Source organism: Falco biarmicus, chromosome Z (genome assembly GCF_023638135.1).
Source record: "Falco biarmicus isolate bFalBia1 chromosome Z, bFalBia1.pri, whole genome shotgun sequence".
Taxonomy (NCBI): Eukaryota; Metazoa; Chordata; class Aves; order Falconiformes; family Falconidae; genus Falco; species Falco biarmicus.
The window spans coordinates 81,680,111-81,699,721 of NC_079311.1; the positions used below are offsets into that span (position 1 = coordinate 81,680,111).

Consider the following 19,611-nt stretch of genomic DNA (forward strand, 5'->3'; position numbering starts at 1 on the left):
CAGAGAGAGTCTGTGTTTTGATAAGATACAGTTCCATTGTAGTTTTTCTTTCCCAAATGAAAACTATGTAATTTTGTGTTGAAATAGCTTTGCTAATTTTGGAGATAGACATACTTTAGTTACCTATTGGAAATATTTATAACTTCTTGAGACAATTGTGTGCTGTCAAAAACAACAGAAAAATCCTCCTGTTCCTAAATCATCATTTTCTTTCTGTTTGGTGACATGTCTCACATGCTTTTGGGGAAGAATGGGTTGGTTTCTAAGGGGTCCTCTTAGGTCATAAGTTTCCTTAGTGTCTTGCCTTTACATCCTGTTGCGCACTACTTGCGGTATCTTGCTATTTGTAAATTTCTAGTGCTATTATTCTTAAAAATCAGTTAGATACACAATTAATGTATTTTATGACATGCTTGATCCCCATCAATTTGACCAGTATTTGTTGTGAGACGAGCACAGCTCTATGCTGTTCGTCTGCAGGGCCAGCTGCTTCCATTACAGTCATTGTTGTAATTACTGATACTGGAAGAGCACAAACTACTACAACAAAATAAGGCAAAAAAAGGAGCTTCAGAGTGAGACTTCAGTTTGGGGTAGTTTTGTGTTTTGACAAACAATCTTTTTCATAAAGTAAATAGGTTTTTTTTATACATCTACTGAAACTAGGTTTTGCTGTTATGAAGTGATTTATGCTAGTCATCCTGTACACATGCCATCATGTCGCATTTCTGTGGGAAGTATGGAAAAAGTAGTTTTGATGCAGATGTCCCACAGTGGCAAAAGAAGTTCACTGCATGAAAAGCAAACAGACCATTCAGAAGACAATGCTTAATCTGTTCAGGAGCTTGAACCCATTGTTGTTCTGCAACGGAATAAAAGAGGGAGATTAATTTGAAGATGCTTGTGCATGACATATGGTAATTTCTCTATAGGAAGGAAGTGTCAGATAGTGACCTCTAAATCTCCACGTTGACCTCGGGTTGTAGCATTTGTATGCCATAAGGTCTGCGCGTCTTTTCATGTGATAATATTAAGTCATGAAGCATTAGTGGAAGTATAATGTTTAGAACTGCTTTTAAATTACATTTGCACCAAGAAATGATGTCATTTACAAAATAAATGTCATGGATGCTGTTTTGAGTAACATGCTTGAACTGTGCTCTTCTGTGGTTGCTTGCCTGTAGTCTTACATTGTATGGTGTGTATGCTTCTGCTTTAAGTTTTTAGTCCTTTCTTTGGTATACGCTTAAAATTATTTGAATGGAGATGCATTTAAAATGAACTTATATTAAAATCAACCATCAGTAATACGTTCTGTGACATTTTAGAGTGACAGATGGGGCAGCCCAGGTTTAAAAGGGGTTGTTACTGGGGGTTTTAATGAGTAGTGCAAATTTCTCATAAGTATGGGAAAAGCAAAAGAACAAACAGTGAAACTCCTGTTTTTAAAATTCATAGTTGAACATGCTGTCAAATCAAATCTCACTATCTAAAGACATGTTTGTAATTGCTTTATTTATGAGTACTTTTGTCTTTTCAAAACATGCAAGTTTCTGTTGGTGTATCTGTGTTTCTCTGCAGCTGCATGTCTTCCTCTCACTGGCATTGCACTTGTAAAGCCTAGAATTTTTTTTAAGTTTAATATTATCACAATTTCCTCCAGTTTTGTTTTTCATTCTTCAGTGATACTAATCTGTTCTTCAGAAGCTGCTATCCTCACTTTCCTATTTTTTTTTCTCTTTATTTCTTCTTACCTCTGCAAGTTGCTCCTGCTGTTTCTTCTAGCACTGAAGCTGGTCACTCTGGCTCTGACACTGCTCCTACTTTACATACCTGTTTCTTAGTCAATGAAGGTATTCTTTCCTCACTTTTCTATCTATTTGTCTTTTACTTTCAACTAATGTCCCTTATCATTGTTATGACATGACTTTAATTTGATCTATGTAGGAATTTTTCTTTGCAAAAACAGAGGCAATGAGGGGGTTTTATATGTTTTGCATTTAATGCTGGTAGAGGGTGAGCAGATCCAGTTTGTGTGTCTAGGGCTGTCTGTAAATTCACTTCTCAACTGGTGTACCAAAGATGCTGTTTCGGATCTTGTTTGGGTTCAGTGTTGTCTTTTGACAAAAAATCTCGGCCTTTTTTAAGTAGAGAAAAATACACATGCCTTTACCCATCATATATGAAGGAGAGAAGCCACAACACGTGCCTTGCTAAGTTATAAATTCCCACTTTCCTGCAACTCAAGTAGAAACAGCACTCTTAAACTGGAAATGCCTCTTTTTAATCCATTTTTCTTTAAGGAAAATCGACATAATGATTTCTTTTCTTGGAGCACCATTAAGAGCTTTATTACTTAAAATATTTTGATTTTTATGCTCAGTTTTACTGACAGTTTTAAAGTATAGATCTATATGCTCACCTCAAGTATTTCTTCAGTTTTTCAAGTCAATGTAGAGCATAATACTAAAAGAATTCTTCTGTGGAGTACTTTACAAGTGTTTTTACAAGCTATGTTGTTTGAGCTTGATATGCTTATCTTTACTGGTTTTAACTACACAATATTGCAGGCTTGTCGTATAAATGCACCTGAAGTAAGCATGTTGAAATAAGATTTAGATGGAAAGATAGAGGTAGCAGACAAACGTGAGCTTGTACGTATTTGTGTACCTTTTGAAACAGGCCAGAAAACTCCACATAAACTTTCCTAGTGGTAATTCATATGCCAAGTTTTCTGTAATAGAATTATGTCACATTTGCTTTTAGGACATTAAGTATAATTAAATTAATGCTCGTTATGGTTTGAAGAGGTCATCTAAATCTTGAACTCAGAACCATGGCTTATGCTTTTGATAAAAATTGGGGACTGGGGAGGAAGAGGGATGTTTCTGTTTAATCAGGACTGATTTGAGCCAGCCTTCTGCTGATGTCTCATTGCATGTGTTTGAGATCTGACCAGCTAGTTCATGAGGCATGATTTATGCCTGGAGAGCTCATTCCTGTCCGATACATAAAGCACGTGCACTGTGCAGCCTGCCCTGAGGTCAGCTGGTATTGGTAAAACCGGGGTGCAGCCCATGGTGGGGTGAGCCCCAGGTTCCCATGGCAGAAGGAACAATTCTGTTGTTCTGCTGCAAAATTGATTCTATTTTTTTCCTCTCCCCTCTTTCTCCCACCATCTCCTGAATTTACACCAGGCCAGTAGCCAATGTAAATTTACTTGATGGCATTTTGAACTTTAAATTGCTTTGGTATTTATTATGTTTATCTTCCTGTTGTGATGTGTTTTCGCAGGGTGGAGCCAGCTCGCTGCTATGCACTGCGTAATGCTCCCTGACCTGTTGGGACTGGATAAATTCAGACCTCCCCTTCTGGAGATGCTGGCTCGCAGGTGGCAGGATCGATGCTTGGAGGTGATTTCAGTAGTAATTTTGTACTCTAGGTTTTTTGGGTTTTATGTTCTTTTCTACTGATCACATTTTCCATTAATATAAAAAATACCTAACTGTTTTCTGACACTAATTCCTGCACTTCTTATTTCAGATTCAGGAAGTTAATTTTCCAGGTAACCTATCAAAATGTTGGAAATGTGATCATATATAAATATATACATATATATATATATATATATATGTTGGGTGGGGTTTTTTACCTTCTGGATGATGTACATACCTTTTTAAGGAAATTACTGGATTAAAAACTTCTGTGATTCCATTAAGAAACTTAAGAGAATTAAAAATCTACCCTATATTTTTCAAGACACTGATGAGTTGCTTTGTTTTTTGGAGTGTGTATACAGTAGCCAGTAAATGGTTTGTCACCAGCTGTTTGATAAATGACTAGTGGGCCTTAACACTACACCTGTGCTGTTGTGGCAGAAAAATCTGTTGACTGTGCAGCTTTTCACGTAGGAAAGGAGTGACAGAGCTGGGCTGTAGACTGAAGATCCTCAGCACTCCTGTAACTTAACTGGGAATATGTTTTTTGCCACCTGATGGCTTATTCTTTTGCTTGGAAGGATATACTGTGAGATAATTACCTGACAGGGTAATTACTTTGAGACTCATTAAGTAAGCAGCTGAGCTCCAGTTACTGGATATCCTTAGGTGTCAGGGTAGCGTATTTATGTTCTGTTTGTCCACAATTTTTTATTTTCCCTTGATCAAATCACTTCCTTGTATGTTAAATCTTTTAGACCAAAAATGTGTGTATTTATGACCTCTTCAGGTGGAACAAGTGATATTAATGAGGGACAGGTAGTTCCAGATAGTATTTGGTATTTGTTGTGTAAAAACTCAGTTTGGGGGTGGGGTGGGGGGTGGGGTGTTGGTTAGTTTTATTTTTTTAGGTTTTGGGAAACATTTTTATGTACATTTTGCTCTGCTTTCATTGTTCAGTCTTCCATGATAGGGAATAAATGAGTAAGTCCCATGTGAAAAAATATTTTAAAGTGATTTTATTTTTGTTTTTATATTGCAACATTCCTGACATTTAGAAAACTTTGTTCATTGCACATTTGGATTTTTGGACCCAACTTTGGAATTGCTGTAGAGAAGGGTGATCACAAGCTGCTTGTAGAAAACTAGAATTTTGGTGGCCTTTTGATGCATCAGCACAGACATAAGGTTTAGCCTCATCTCCTTGAATGAGAAACCTGTCTTGCTGTTCACTTTATGGGATGGGAGGCTGCCTCGGCCAGCCTTGCCGTCTGTGCTGAGAAAGGCACGTCCACGAAGGCCAGGAGGAGATGGGACAGCTGTTTGGTTTATGCACTGCACTCATGCTAGGGGCTGAATTGTGACCTTCATCCCCTGGTTTTCTCGTGGGGCTGCACATCTTTGCTGTGTCCTGTTGAGAGTCATCACAGTTGGGTCATGTTTGTGGTTATTTTGCATCTGTGTTGAAGGTGGAGAGGGGTAGGGCAGAATAAAGGTCTGCTAAAAGCTTCATTTCCTGTAGACTTTTTAAAGTGGTGCTTTTTGTTCTTGCTAAATTAAACTGAAAACATACTGATAAGTATTTGTTATTGGAGTTTGTATGACATTCCTGTGGATTTTCTTTACAGGTAAGAGAAGCTGCCCAGGCCTTGTTGCTAGCAGAACTGAGAAGAATCGAGCAGGCAGGTCGGAAAGAAACTATTGATGCGTGGGCTCCTTATTTACCACAGTACATTGACAATGTGATATCACGTAAGTAATGCTGTGTTAAACCTGAAAGTAACTTGATTGTTTAGTTAAAGAAGGCATTTTGTACACAAAATTATGAATAGTGCTACCAATCTAGGGGAAATTCTAGGGGAAAAATCTAGAGTTATATAGAAAAATTTCTTGACATTTTCAAAGTAATTTTGCAATCATGAAATTACTTAACGTCAGTGATGTTGAATAAGTAGATTGAACGCTTCAGTACATCTCATTGGGATTGGAGTGTCTTTTGTGAAGGCTGGCCCTTCTGTTGGGACTAGCCTGTAGTTTGGAGTTTTTAGGGAAGAAACCCCCTATGAAAAGGGCTGATAAAATTACAAGGTACTGGTGGTAAAATGTTGACGTTCCTTTTCAAAGAATGTATAATTAGATAATAGAAATTGTTATAAAGGGATCCTTTTGCATCCCAAGAGTATAAAGGGATTCTGAAAGGGACTAATGCAGGGTGGTGCAGTGTATGTCCATCAGAGTCTGTTCACCACTTGATGCAACAGCTCGTGCCCAGTGGGGTGTTCAAAGCCATTGGTTACCAAGTGCTGCCAGGAGCTACTGGGTAAAGATTATTCTCCTGATAAATGGTTATGGACCCCTATTTAATTAGTAGTATTTCTCCCAAAAAATACCTGTTTTCATTTTATTCATTTTTGTCAAAGCAGGGATGGTACAGACTCTTAAGAGCATATTCTTGGAAGATCTGTCGTCATCATGAGATACTCCATTCAGTTATCAATCTAGAAACTTGCCTTATAGAATAATGTCCAGATGCATCTGTTGTATATAACAAACCAGTAAGAACTTATATTTTGATGAATGAGAATGTTTGCTTTAAGTTGCAGGTGCTCATCTTTCTTAAAATGAGATTATTTTTCCACTGAAGAATGTAGTTTCTATTCAGAGAAGGATCTCTATTAAATACCGATTGATTTTTGAGATGTGTAATAATCTTATTAAATCTAAACTGAATGCATAAATTACATGGAACACAGTACTTCAAAGTGATGTTGAGAATTTGTTGGTAGGGCTAAGCTGTTGTTAATTACAGCCGTCAGCCATGTAGCATTTGCCTTATTATGGGAATGTTGTTGCACAGTTAGATGTGCAGCCAAGCAGTGAATAATAAGTGAAAGTGTATTGTATAGACATGTCAAAGAGCCTTGATTCATACTGATAGATATTTGTGCCATTTTGTATATTAGGATGTATTTTTTAATTGATTTTCTTAGGAGATCAGTTATACTTAGTTTGTAGAATACAGCTATAGTTGCCCTTTACTCTCAGGAGTAGCTGCTATAGCACCTGTTGATGATTACTAATTTCTTTTCTCTGGAGTGATACTGGAATGACCTTGCTGGGTGTGAAATTATGGACGTAATTGTGTGGGTGAAGTGTATATAAACCACTCTGGAGTGCCTGCTTTAGCCAGTTGACTGTTTCCAAAATAGGAACTTCTTAATGTACTTGAAAGCAACCAGTAATTTGTATTAGTTTCAGTAATTTGCTACTTCTGGTACTCCTTATTACTTAAACAGTTGTATTTGAAAGTTTTAGGGAAGAATATGCAGTTGTGTTTTATGTGTGTGTCAGGTGGAAGCATAATATTTTGCCTTGTGCCTGTGTTTGTGCTCAGGTGAGGAGCATGGCATGCATTTTTAGAGCAATAGCGAGGGACTGACTGGTTTAAGAAAAAACCTTGAGTATTTTATATGCATTCAATTCAAGTATGTATACAGCAGTATTTTGGCCTCTGTTAATCAGTAGCAAATCAAAGCATATAATTGAGGATGTGCTATCTATCAGAACAAGAAAGTTTTAAATTACTAGAAGAAAATATAAGATTGAGCAATCAGCTGAGCATGGCTGAACAAATGACTTGATGTAAATGTTCAGTACTGTGAAAGCGCTGATACTGAAAACCTTTCAAACGGGCCATGACTAACACATTGGAATTAACTTTTTTATATTAACATAACAGCGCTGAAAACTATGTGATTTAAGGTTGCAGAGTCTGTGGTTCTCCTGAATGACAGGGCTGAGAAGGCATTTAATAGTGTTGTTGTCTGTATAAACACACACAAAAATGCTGACGCTCTGAAGAAGAATTAGGATTTTGGAAATGAGAAACAAAATAAGCAGCTACAAATGTTGCTGTTGTGGGGAGAGACTAAAGTGCATATATTAGTTACTTTGTAAGGCATAATTTAAACATTACATGTTTTTGAAGGTCTGGGGAGGAATTGAACACAGTAAAAATTACTTAGGATTGTCAAAATGGATGCAATGGACTTACAAAAAGTATAGTTTTATGCTAGAATGGTAAGGAGGAGAAATATAAAAAGTAAAGAAATACTTTTTTGATTCCTTCATCCTCCACTTTTCCCAATTTTGCCTCTTGATATAGAGACGTAATTTATTAACAGCATATTTTTGTGTCCAGCATGTTACCACTCTGCAGTAGTTCTTATATGCATGATGTAGACATAGTGCTTCTCTTACACATTAACAGATTTGTTTTAATTAAAAAACAAGTGGTAATCATAACAGAAGCTTGCTGCTGATGTAAGATACTTTGTCATATATGCATTTCGTCGCCTCTTGAATGAGTCAGGTGTGTAGTACTAGCAAACAGAGATGAAATTTTCTCCCCTTTTGTATATTCGGTGCTCGGATCCAGTAGCAATTTTGGGACATGACCTTACTTGTACAGATCAAGCAACTGGCACGTCTCCCAGCGTTTTGACAAAACATGTTCGGCAAACTTGAAAGACAGGCAAATGTGCACAGGTTTATCTTTTACTAATCTTTTAAGTGATGAAAGAGAGATTATTGTCCCCCTGTAGATGGTGGGCTGGAGGAGCAGGGAGAAAGCCAAGCAGATCTTATTTTCTCCTTTGTGGGCCTGCCAGCACACCACCAGTGTGCGCTGCAGGGACCACTGCAAACGGGCCCACTGTACCGTCACTGCTCAGAGCAGCTTGCTTCGGGCTGCCAGCACAGCTTCTGCATCACACGATTTGCAGTTCAGATGTTCGGACACATTAGGCTTCCTTTCAAAGTGCCTCGTAGGGGGAACAATAAATCTTTATTTTATTTGGACCTTCAAATCCAAAATTGGCACGTCAGGTTGTTGACCTCACATCAAATGGGGATGGATGTGTAAGTGATGCTGTGAATTAAACCTAGGAGAGGTGTTGCAGGTGTTGGTATTTTCAGACTCCCACAGGGAGTAAAACAGTTAAGCTTTCAAAGCGTCATCTTGTATCTACTAAGATTATGTCATATGACTGTAAATATTTGCTATGGCCTTGTCTGCTCCTCATTTGCACCGCATAGGATTGTTTCTGAAATGCTGCATAGTCTGTGGGGCAGTTGCCACAAGGATGCCTTTTCAGCTGAAGTACAAAAAGGGAAAAAATGTTACTGCTTTTTTCTCCTTGTTTATTTTTAAGAGCAAGGGCTGTCTTCAGTGTCAAAGGGATTCTGCAAATTAATTTCTCTTTTGAAAGGGATTTCTTTGGATATTATGTTTATGTTTTGCTGCTTCTATTTATTTATTTTACCTAGGTCAGTGTAAACATTTTCTTAAAATGTTGAAGGTGTGGTTCTAGGGATCTGTGCAGTGGGACACCTGCAAGCTTTTGGTGGTAGGGCTGTCCACCGAGCCCTGGAGGGACAGAAGTATTTTTAAGTATGTGACATTACTGCAGATAGAAAAATGGCTACTGTGGCTTTAATGGAAAGCAGAAGGTTATCTTGCCCCAGCCTTTGTGTTCGTGTGGGATGCGGATGGAGCCGGCAGACAGGCAGCGCACACGAGGTGGCTGAGAGCTGCACAGGATCGATCAGAGTGGTGCGGAGTGAATTAATGCAAGGCAGGCAGGCTGCCCGTCATGGACTGCCAGGGTGCAGGCAGTGCTGCTCAGGCTCTGTAGAAATCTGTTTTCAGTATATTCTGCCCAGAAATAAAGTATAGGCACTTCTCTTGCTTCCCGTATTGCTAAAACCCAGTTCATTCAGGTAAACGCTTGTATCAAATTACTGTTTCTTTTTAAGTAAAAATCTTAAATGTGGCAGTGCGAAATTAAAGAAACTGAAATAGCTATCCTTAAATTGTGTCTCTTTTTAAACTTCTTCAAGTAATAATCCTTATGACTGAAAAGCAAAATAAATATAAAAGGTCTGAAATAATGAATATGCTGTTGTCAGTTTTTGTGACCGTGTTTCTAGTAGAGTTAGATTTCTGTTAGAAAGGCCAGATTGAGTAAAACTTAATTAAACTTCCATCGATTTAAATGGAAGTTTTCATCAAGTAAGGATAGTTTGATTGGACCCCAAAGACTTTGCTATTTATGTATGTAGTTGATCATCTTACTCATGCAAGGTTGGACTTAAGAGAGCACAGAGAAGCAAGGCAAATAATTTGGTGCTGCAATATTTTGATGTATTAAATGAATAATGAGTTTAGGATGCTGCAGTAAATAGTAAACTGTAATAATGGCATAAGTTTGTAATACAAGTATATCTTAATTTTCCAATATGTTGACTGGCTTACTCCTAATACATTCAGGCCTTTGATCTTTTCACTTCTAAAGCATGTTTCTAAGACATTTTTGGTGAATTATATAGAAAACACTTGTGTCCAGGAATACATGTTCCCTCTTACTGTATTTCCATTGAGAGGAAATGATAATTTATTACCCGACATATTTGCATGGTAGCTATTTTCCTCCCCTTTTGATTCTGTCCTTTCACTGTTTTGGAGGAAATGTGTAATCATTCTGATTAAATAGATTTTTACTTACATTTTTATTTTAATTGTATAAAATTGTAATAAACTTTTCTAATTTTTATACACTCTACTTAGAATCAACTCATGCAAAGGCACTTAGTTCCTTCTGTTGGTTATAACTAGTCTTGCTAAGGTCTTCAGAAAGGTGTAATATTGCATATGGAAAATAAGCCTCTTTTTCAGTGACCCAGGGCTAGAAAGCAGGTAAAGAGGTGAGGTAATCACTAAATAAATCAAAGGCTTTGAATTTTGGCCCACCCTAAACCTACTGTTTGGAGACTGCTGGATCCTTGGCTTCTACCAACAGGTGTTCAACCACAGAAGATGCTCCCTCTGACATGAAGGTCAGGGCCTTCATACTGTAAATTTCAGAAGGCATGCAAACTGTTCACCCTTCCCTGGGTGTGGAAAGAAATCGAAGAAATTTAGACTACAGAAGTGATATTTAGGCAATAGCTAGACGTTTTCTATGCCTGCAGAGATTAGCAGCTGCTTGTACTAACTGCAATGCAGAATGTAAAGCAGTATTTAAAAAAATAACCTCTGGTCTCCCCCTCAACATACTGGCCAACTCCAGTGGGTATACCCAAATAAATAGTATTAAAGATAGTTGGTGCTTGAAGGTGAAAACCAAAGTGTATTTTGGTGAGGTGGTGCTGGAGTCCTGATCTTTGTGTGGACACCGGTGAGGACTCCTGGAGTGACACCCACAGACTGCAGCAGCCATACCATAACAGCAAACTTTATTTTTAAAAGCATCCTGAATAAGGTTTGTGTGCAATTTGTAATTGCATGTGATCTCTGTGCAATCATGCCAGCATGCTTAATGAAGTGATTTGCTATTGATTGGGTAGTGTGTTCCAGTCCGGTTGTGTATCTGTTGTGTCAATGCATATAAAACCAGTGACAACTAGAAGGATGTTCAGAAAGTTATTAAAAGGTACTAATTTCCTTGTAAAGAGATTATGTCAGAATAAGGTTAGAAACCGCTGTCAGATGAAATCACTGTGTTATCACTTTGATATCACAGATGATATCACTATGCTGTGAATACTTAGTATTTAAAAACAGTACTGAAAAACAGTAAAATCTGGAATACTCATGAGAATGTTAATTTTTCTAAACTGGTTTAAAGATGACCTGAAATTAAGTGACTTTCAGGTGCAGATTCACAGACCTTGCTGTACACAACTGACAGGTTCCCCCATTGTGATTTACTGTGATACCATTGTCTTTTATTTATCAATCACATTCATGTGTTTGGAGAAGACCAGCAAGTTATTACATAAAAGCTACTGTGAACTGAAGTGATGCACATTAACGACTTCGTAAGATGGTCTAAAACCAAGAGGAGCAGCAGCAGATTGAGTGGGCAGCTCTCCACTGCTCAGTGCCCAGCCCTTACTGGTGCTTGTGTTGGGCCATGAGAGATGCCTGCCATCCACAAGGCACAGTGATTTACAGCAACTTTAATTTCTTGTTGAAACTCGTTTGGTGCTGACTAAGGGCTGGGGTACTTTGTTTTTTAATGGGGACTTAATGCCCCTGCAGATTGCAAACCTAATGCCACAATCAGTAAAGCATCAATCTCTTTGTATAATAAGATTTTTGATAGTATAGGGTGATATACAGAAGATGGATTGGGGGAAAAGCAATCTTATCAGGGCTTCCCTTCAGTCTGGTTTTTAAATTTTGTAAAGCTCTTTGGGAAGAATATTTGTGACGCTGTACTTTGTCACCGTTAGCAAAACACTTCTTTTGATAATGACTTGATTGAATTCTGGTAAGGCTCATATAGGGAGCAATTACCGATTTTAACTGGGCAGAGTATAAACCAGTGAATTGAAACTTTAATCACATGGTGTTATTGGCACAATTTGGCGTTCGTTGTCATTTTTGATAGCAGCAGATGCATCCCAACCCAAATGACATGGAATGAGTCAGCTGAATTAATATACTCTGAAGGTCACCTGGAAAAACAGCACCTTTTCTTCTTTCTGCAGAAGAGATGAAGCATTGAGAGGAGATGTAAGAGAAGTTCTGCTGGAACTCTGTATTTTGTGGCTGTATAAGTTGTTAGTGTGTAATGTGTATCTAATAGCTTTAATGATACTAGAAGACAGCAGAAAAAGAAGAAAGTATGGAAGAGATATTTACAGCATGGAAAAGGTTTTTAAAGGATAGGTTTGTGAAAAGGCTGCATACAGTATGAAGGAAAACCAGGCAATAGTTGCTCTTTGCTTTATCTGTGTTTCACAGACTTATGTTGCATGGTTCAGAATACCAACAGATAATTACTTCCCCCCTGCCCCCTGGTGTAAGGCTGTTGCCTACCAAAATTGCTGACTCTTGTGGACATTGGTTTTTGCAGCTGGAGTAACCACGGAAGCCATTCAAACTGGTGGTGCAAGCCCGGATTCATTGGGAACAGAAGCAAAAGTTCAGGAAGAGGAACATGATCTGGTTGATGATGACATCACAGCAGGTAAGCATTAATATAATGAATAGGTTAAATTTTTTTACATACAGGGTACTGTGCAGAGGAGATGGAACACTTTCTGCCAAATAGCATGTTTTTAATGAGAAAATGAAATATTAAGGCTGCTTATGAAGTGTGTGCTATCAGAAGTAGTTATGAATAGTAGGAAAGAGCCGTAGCAAAAAACCTAAATACCTGTTTAACTGTAACTATTACAGTATTATTGTGTTACTTCTAAATCATTAGCTGTATTTTAATTTGTGTGTGTTGAGCTTTTAAGTCTGCCTGCAACTGACCTGTTTAGCTTGTAGTTCTTGAGTAAAGGCTTTACCCAATTCTTTCTAGTTATTCCTCAAATTATTTACCTTGGTGAAAGAGGTCTGATGTAAGGGTGCTACCATCAGTCTGCAAGATTAAATTGAGGTGTTTTGGGTTTTTTCGACAAGTAAGCACTGCTAGTTTGCACATGGAATTCAAGTGTATTTCATTTCTGCAGTACTCATACAGCTTTATAATGTTGCTGTAGTTTATTGCATGCTGGCAGGTAAAGCTGAGTTCTGGTCCATCAAGGCATGTTCTGAGAGAACAGACCATACAGAAATATGCATTTAATTATAAGCAGTTATCTTTTTACTCTTTTTTCATGTGTATTTATGCAGTGTCATAAGGAAAATATCTATATGCTTAATATCTGTGTCCTTGGGATTGGAATGGTTACAGTATGTATTTTAGCTTAGTGGCGATTATATCATATCTCACATGAAGAGTATATCATACTCTGCAGATTAGAGTGTAAAAGCCTTTTGGTTGGTTTTTTTTGGCTGAGCTTTGTATAGATTTTTTTTTGAAAGTCTAAAAGAAAACTAGTTATTCTTGTTGACCTGAAGACAGTTTGTATGATAGATCTAGTTTTAGGTCAGGTCTCTAGCTGAAGGTGCCTGAGACAGGATTACTGCTGGTGGGTGAACAGCTTGTGGGCAGTAGGGAGCATTAACACAGGCTGGGGTAAAAGGCCAACTGGAAATAGCCAAGAGGGAGGAAGGATGCTGGGAATGCCTTTAGCAGCTAGGGGATGATGTGGGACTTGTCAATAGACACCAATGAATAGACCCTCGGAAAAAATAAAAAATAAATTGATAATGGGCTTGGCATACCCTGAAACAGATTTCCTCAGCATGTACATCAGATTGGCATTTCCTTCAGGAACATGTCCTGTCTCCTTGGCTCCACATCTGTTAGAGACCTTCTGGTTCTTTTTGTGGAAGTTTTAGCAATGGCAGTATTACAAAAAAATGTTCTAGCTGGAACAGCTTTCTGCCCCTTTGATATTGTGTGTTCTTTTCACGGGAGAGATTGAAGAGGAGGCACTTTAATGGAGTAAGTTCAAAATCAAGTGTGTGTTTTTCCTGTGTGCTAGACTGAGTTTTGAGCTTTTCATAAAGCTATCCACTGTGTTGCCAGAGGCTGGTGATAATAATTTTATTTGCAGAGAAAGTGTTTCTGTTATGAAAAGCAGTTGAACTTAAAAAAAAATATCCTGAGTAAAAATGAAATTTCAATCTACAGTTGAATACAGTTAGGTTTGTGTTGGTAGAATAGAAAAAAAAGTTTTGAGACAACTTAAACTTAACCTTGTCTTAAAAATATGATGCAGCATCTTTCTATAGTGGTCCTATGAAGGCTAATATTTATTGATTTAACTGCACAAAGTAATGCTGGCGTGCAGCGGCCAACAGGATAATTTTTTTTAGTTCAAATTGAGCTTCACCAAACGCTTTTATTCATCCAAATATTTTTTTAAAAGGATCAGTTTCACATCAGAACTTCTAGAGATTAAAGCATTTTAGTTTAGCTGGCTAAAAAGCACTGAAGCCTCTTTCTGGAAAATACTTCAGTAATACAGTACGGTGCCTCTTAAGCATTTAAAACCACACAGGCAGGAGTTATTTAGAAAATGGGGTCTATCTTCAAATGCTCTGAAAATATGTGCACAAATAGTCTTCCAATGTAGTAGTGGTGTGTATTGTTATCTTTAATGCCTGAAGGGCTTTTCTGGATAAAAAAAGCAAACATTTTGCTTAAAAAATTCATATGTGGACAACACTTTTTCCTAGTTGCACCTAAAAGCTACTGGCTTCAGTGGTCATAATTTTCCACTTCATCATGATGGTAAATTGACTTTTTCAATTTAAAAAAAAAAAAATGTAATTCATAATCTGCCTGTATTTTTATCATAACTTTAGGTGCCAAAAGAACATCTAAGTTTTTTAATTTAGAAATGCAAATATTTTTTTTTCAAGAAAAACAAAGGAAGAGCAAAATACTTTTAAGAAAAAGAAACCCAACATAGCGCTGTTACGTATAGGGGTAGTAAAAGAAGATCGTGGCTGAGCACATAACGGGGATAAAGAGTCAAATGTCACCAAACTGTGAAAAATGTCAACCTCTGACAGATTTATTTACTTACTAAAAAAATCATATAATAGTGTAAATAGGCTGCCTTTAGAAATCCACTGAATTTAGTTTATGGAGCTGTCTTGGAAATGAAGGACTTCAAGAAAGTAACTTTTAGGTTGCACAGTGTTTGCCTCCCAGCTGTGCAACATTACCTTAGTAATGGAAATAAGTGACATATTGGGGCATGATGTGAGATATGTGTCCTGAATATTGTATGTATTGTTCTTATGCCTAATCAACAGAAACTTCTAGCGAGTTTAGAATTAATTTAGGTCTAATTAATTCCCTGGGTAACTGTAGATGTTCCCAGACTCACACAACTGTCCCATTGGTGGTGGTTGGTGTTGCTCGTGGTTGGATAGGAGTGCCAGGTTTCAGTCAGGACCTTGTTGCTGGTGGTGCCATGTGCAATGGAAGATGACTCTGGCCACGAAGTGCTTGTTATATTTTCTGTTCTGCCAACTAGGATGAAGCCGCCAGCCTCTTCAGCATTGCACAATGTGAAATTTTTCCCTGGCAGTCACTTTTTGTAATGATGACCTTGGCCATGTTAGTATTGACAATGACACTTGAGCACAAACCCATCCTGATTCTAATTAAGTACGCATTTTTTAAATGGTTTTCCCCCTCTGTAAGCACTGAATGGCATGTACAGCCACGTCAGCTGCAAAGACTTTAGAGATATGGACTACCTCGATTTTGTAGGTTAAAGTTTTCAAAAATATACCACTCTAAGTTTGTTAAATATTGTCTGGACCGCTCCACAGACTTGTGCTGCGCCCCGCAGCCAGCTCAGCCAAAATGCTGCTGCAGTGCTTTGGTGGAGGGGGAGGCGTGTGTTGGAATTAATCTGGAGCTTTCTCTAGCCGTTGTATCAAGCAGTGGTGCCATGTACATGTGTGCAAGGTGGACACAGACCCTAAGAGTTCTGCTAAAGGTTTTCTTCTAATTCTGGGAGATTTGGAGGAGTTTTATGTAAGACACACATGGTGCTCAGGGAAGAGGGGGTTGGATGTCCCTGGAATGTTGTTGTGACCTTAGTGAAGAGATCTTGTGCCCCCTAATTGGTTTGATTACAAAATTTCTTGTCTGCTATTAAACAGCAAAGAGTTTATGGTTTTTCTACACTTTGTTTTTAAAAGCTGTGTGAAAATAAAATATCAGTGGGTGGGAAATTCAAGGCACAGACTGCTCTGCCCACTCTTGTGCCTGCTCCTAGGAGGTAACACCACCCTGGGAAACAAACATAGCACTGCCAGCTTGCTTAACCTGGCTTGCTTGCAAAACAGTAACACTCCAGCAGGTGAACTGACACGTAACAGATAAATACACTTATTGGACCAATTACTCTGGCATTTCCGTAAACAAAACCACTGTGATATAGCATAGTCTGTTGCTGTATCAGGATAGTGGGGAATTGACTTGAAATGCAGTTTATTCCTAAGGATCTGTCATTCCAAAAGGCTGGCAGATAGGGAATGTGGACTGCTTTAGCTACAGAGGTGAGGCTTTACTATTTGGTCCAGTCCATTTTGTCCTGCATGCTGCCTTGACACATTAGCGCATGGAGCAGGAATAAACATTGGTCAGCCTTCTCCTGGTCCCTTTGTGATCCCTTACACAGAGAGGGAAAGATCTGTTTGATAACTTCTTGTAGCAGGATAAGGCAGTAAATAGATTCTTTAAAACACTCACTGCTGCGTACTCAAAATGAGTCTTGGTCAAGCAGACTTACATCTGACTTGTGCATTGCACAGACACTGTTATTTCTGATACGAGAGAGTTGCAGCAGTTGTAGTAGCGCACTTCCAAAAGTTTGTACCAAAAATAAAATCTAGGAATGCTACTGATAAATGTTAGTCAACTTTAAAATTTAGTCTTTTAAATATCTTCTGTCAATATTTACACATCTATTTTTGTGCATAATTAGTACTTTTTAAGCAATATCTATCCTGTAACTGGCAAAGTCAGAAGCGAAAAATATTGCTAGATTAACCCATACTCTAAACTTAAAAATGCTCTTTAATCAGTGGCAGTATTTGTCAGTGTTGAAGATTCAACAATGTGAGGGCAGGGATTGTGTTTATTGTGATTAATCTTGCATCTTACCACACCATCATGGCTGCTGGAGTGCAGCAGAGTGTGGAATGCATTTGCAAACACTTTTAACTACCAGCATTTTCTCATCTATTGAGCACTTCTTATTTTACACACCCTATTTAGACTTCTGATTTTGGTGCCATCTAACTATTTGAAGTAGTTTAAAATTAGTTCCTAGGTGATGTTTTATTTTTGCCTGTGTGTTATTACTTTTTTTTTTTTTTTTAAACTCAAAGGCATACTCCGTAACTGAAGAAAATGTTTCAACAAACTACTAACGGAAGGTTGTGGACAGTCATCTGTTAAGTTATATACTGTGCCTTTTTCCTATTTTAAAATTTTGATACTGTATTGAGTTTCTGGACTACTTTGGTGCTTTTTCTGCATTCTCTTTCTTACTGCTAGAGCTGGACTAGTTTGGAGGGGGAGCGACAGGTGCTGTTGCCTATTGCGTCCCTCCCATTACCAGCCAGACTTCCACTGAAAATTTGGGGTGGAGTGGAGGTACACAACAAGTGAAACCATCTGGCATTCCCAGCAAACAAGCCAGTGGCCCACTGTTCAGCACAATGAGGGTGCCAAAAGAGTCAGCCTCTGGATGAAGTTCCTGCTGGGTTTCTTTTAAGCAGGTTAGACTGAACCTGAGCACCTTGTACAAACCCTGTCACATATGGCTTTGTATCTCCAAAGCCCACCATAGAGAGACCGAAAAAGCTTTTAATTGGTATTTAATCACTCCATTGAAAACAGTCTACCATATCACGCACTGACTATTGTGTAAAACACCAGAAAAGTGAGGTTTTATAATCTAAAGCAAAATCTATCCCCTTTCAGATGCTAATGAAGAAAAATAGGGGAAATACACCCTGACTCATCTCTGTCACATGGTCTTCTGCCCAATCAAAAATGCAATATGAATTCACAGACAGGTTATTTAACATGTAAAAGTTAATTTTTAAGGGAGTTTTCATGTGTACTTACAAGAGTTCTGAAGCAACTTGAGAAATATGTCTAATAGATAAATGTATACCAAGTTAATTGAGGAATAGGTTCCTACACTTTGTAATTAGCTGTCTACAAGGAAGCATGAAATTATGGGTAAAATTGTGGAGAGTTTTTTTTTTTAAGGGACTCAATTAATGTAAAAACACGGGGGTTTTCAACAAAGCTGCATGTATTTGAAAACATACGGGCATCTGCCAGTCAAGCAGATTCACCCAGTAAATGCCATTAAAAGCTCTGCCCTCTGTGAGGGGGTTATGGGCTCGACATCTGTCTGAATGGCATCTGTCGGTGTTGGGAGAGTGCTGCATGTTGTCATTAAGGAAACAGTAATTCAAGAGAACTGGTTTGTTTGGAGGGCTGGTGGGTGGTTTCTAATGAAGAGAGAAGCGTGGAGCAGAGCCTCTGTGGTATCACGAGCTGTGGGCTGTGTTGAGCACTGCCTGGTGGCAGCATCCATCCTGGATAGGGGCTGCCAGAGCCAGGTATCAGCTGGGCTGTCAGCTGGTGTCTAGTCATAATGTTTATATTGATTGAGAAATACCTGACACTTCAAAAATTACTGTAGATTTAAAAAAAAAAAAATAAACGAAGTGCTAGCTTTTTCAACCATGACAAACTTGCATAAAAACTTCAGAATTATTTACTTAACAAAAGGCAATATGCATAGGTTTTAACCTCTAACTTGGATCGCAGCATTGTTAAATGTCTTTGTGGGAGGCAACATTAGTTTTTCTTCAGCTTGTGAGCCACAGAGCTGAAAATGGAAAAACTTGGGACACCTGGACCCATTTGCCAGCTTCATGTTGTTGAGCAGCTGGCAGGTGTTGCCCTGGGAAGCAGCCCCAGAAAGGGTGTGCAGAACTGATTGCAGTTACCCGGGGCTGCATTCCTGTGTAGCTGGGACAAGAGCTATTCAAAGGTGGCTGGCTGGGGGTGCAGGGGGACAGCCTGGCCTCTCTTCCTACCGCCTGCAAGGGCAGCAGATCTGCTGAGGATGAAAACCTGCCAGAGCTGCTGTGTCTAGAGGATGGATGTTTCAGTGTGTTAAGTTTAGCGTTCTCTCTATACCTGTGTATTTACACCATGTCATACTAATTTGGAGGCCACAACTTATGTCACAGGAGCATGTAACTAATTCTAAACATTTACTTCATCTGTCACAGATTTCAATGAAATCAGAAAGCCATATTTGCAGACAGTGCGGTTTTGAATAAAGGCTGTTAAATACAGATTTCTTTAGTGTAGCACAAGTGATCTTTAACATGCATTCATCTACAGCTGTTTGCTTTTGTATATGAAAATGTAACTCTTCAGTTTTGTATACTTTCTGATATCTATACTTATTTGATGATGTACAGCTTAATATTAAACTTTGCTTAATTGTTTAGTATCAGTTCTTACACAGTCTTATTTTGTGCGTCGAAGTGGGAAGTCTGCCTCAATGTGTGCTGTAGATGTCACTACTTTGTGAAAATCAATCTGGGACTCTTGTCTGAAATTCTTGTGTTGTTGTGGTGGCAGATGTCTTCCTCCAGCACTGCACAGTCTTCCTTTGTGCCGCAGTTACTCTGAAAAATCGT

At 38.4% G+C, this 19,611-nt stretch overlaps 1 protein-coding gene across 4 annotated transcripts in view; it reads left to right on the top strand.

Annotated features, from left to right (window-relative positions):
- The window catches only part of WDR7 (WD repeat domain 7), a 143,212-nt gene that overhangs the window by 42,319 nt on the left and 81,282 nt on the right, over positions 1-19,611 (top strand). For 3 of the 4 annotated variants that reach the window (XM_056325607.1, XM_056325606.1, XM_056325604.1), the window contains exons 17-20: positions 1,764-1,853; positions 3,295-3,413; positions 5,066-5,189; positions 12,362-12,475. In XM_056325607.1, coding sequence (XP_056181582.1) covers positions 1,764-1,853; positions 3,295-3,413; positions 5,066-5,189; positions 12,362-12,475 — 447 coding nt within the window. The remainder of the gene's footprint in view (positions 1-1,763; positions 1,854-3,294; positions 3,414-5,065; positions 5,190-12,361; positions 12,476-19,611) is intronic. The other variant, XM_056325605.1, reaches the window with a different exon arrangement.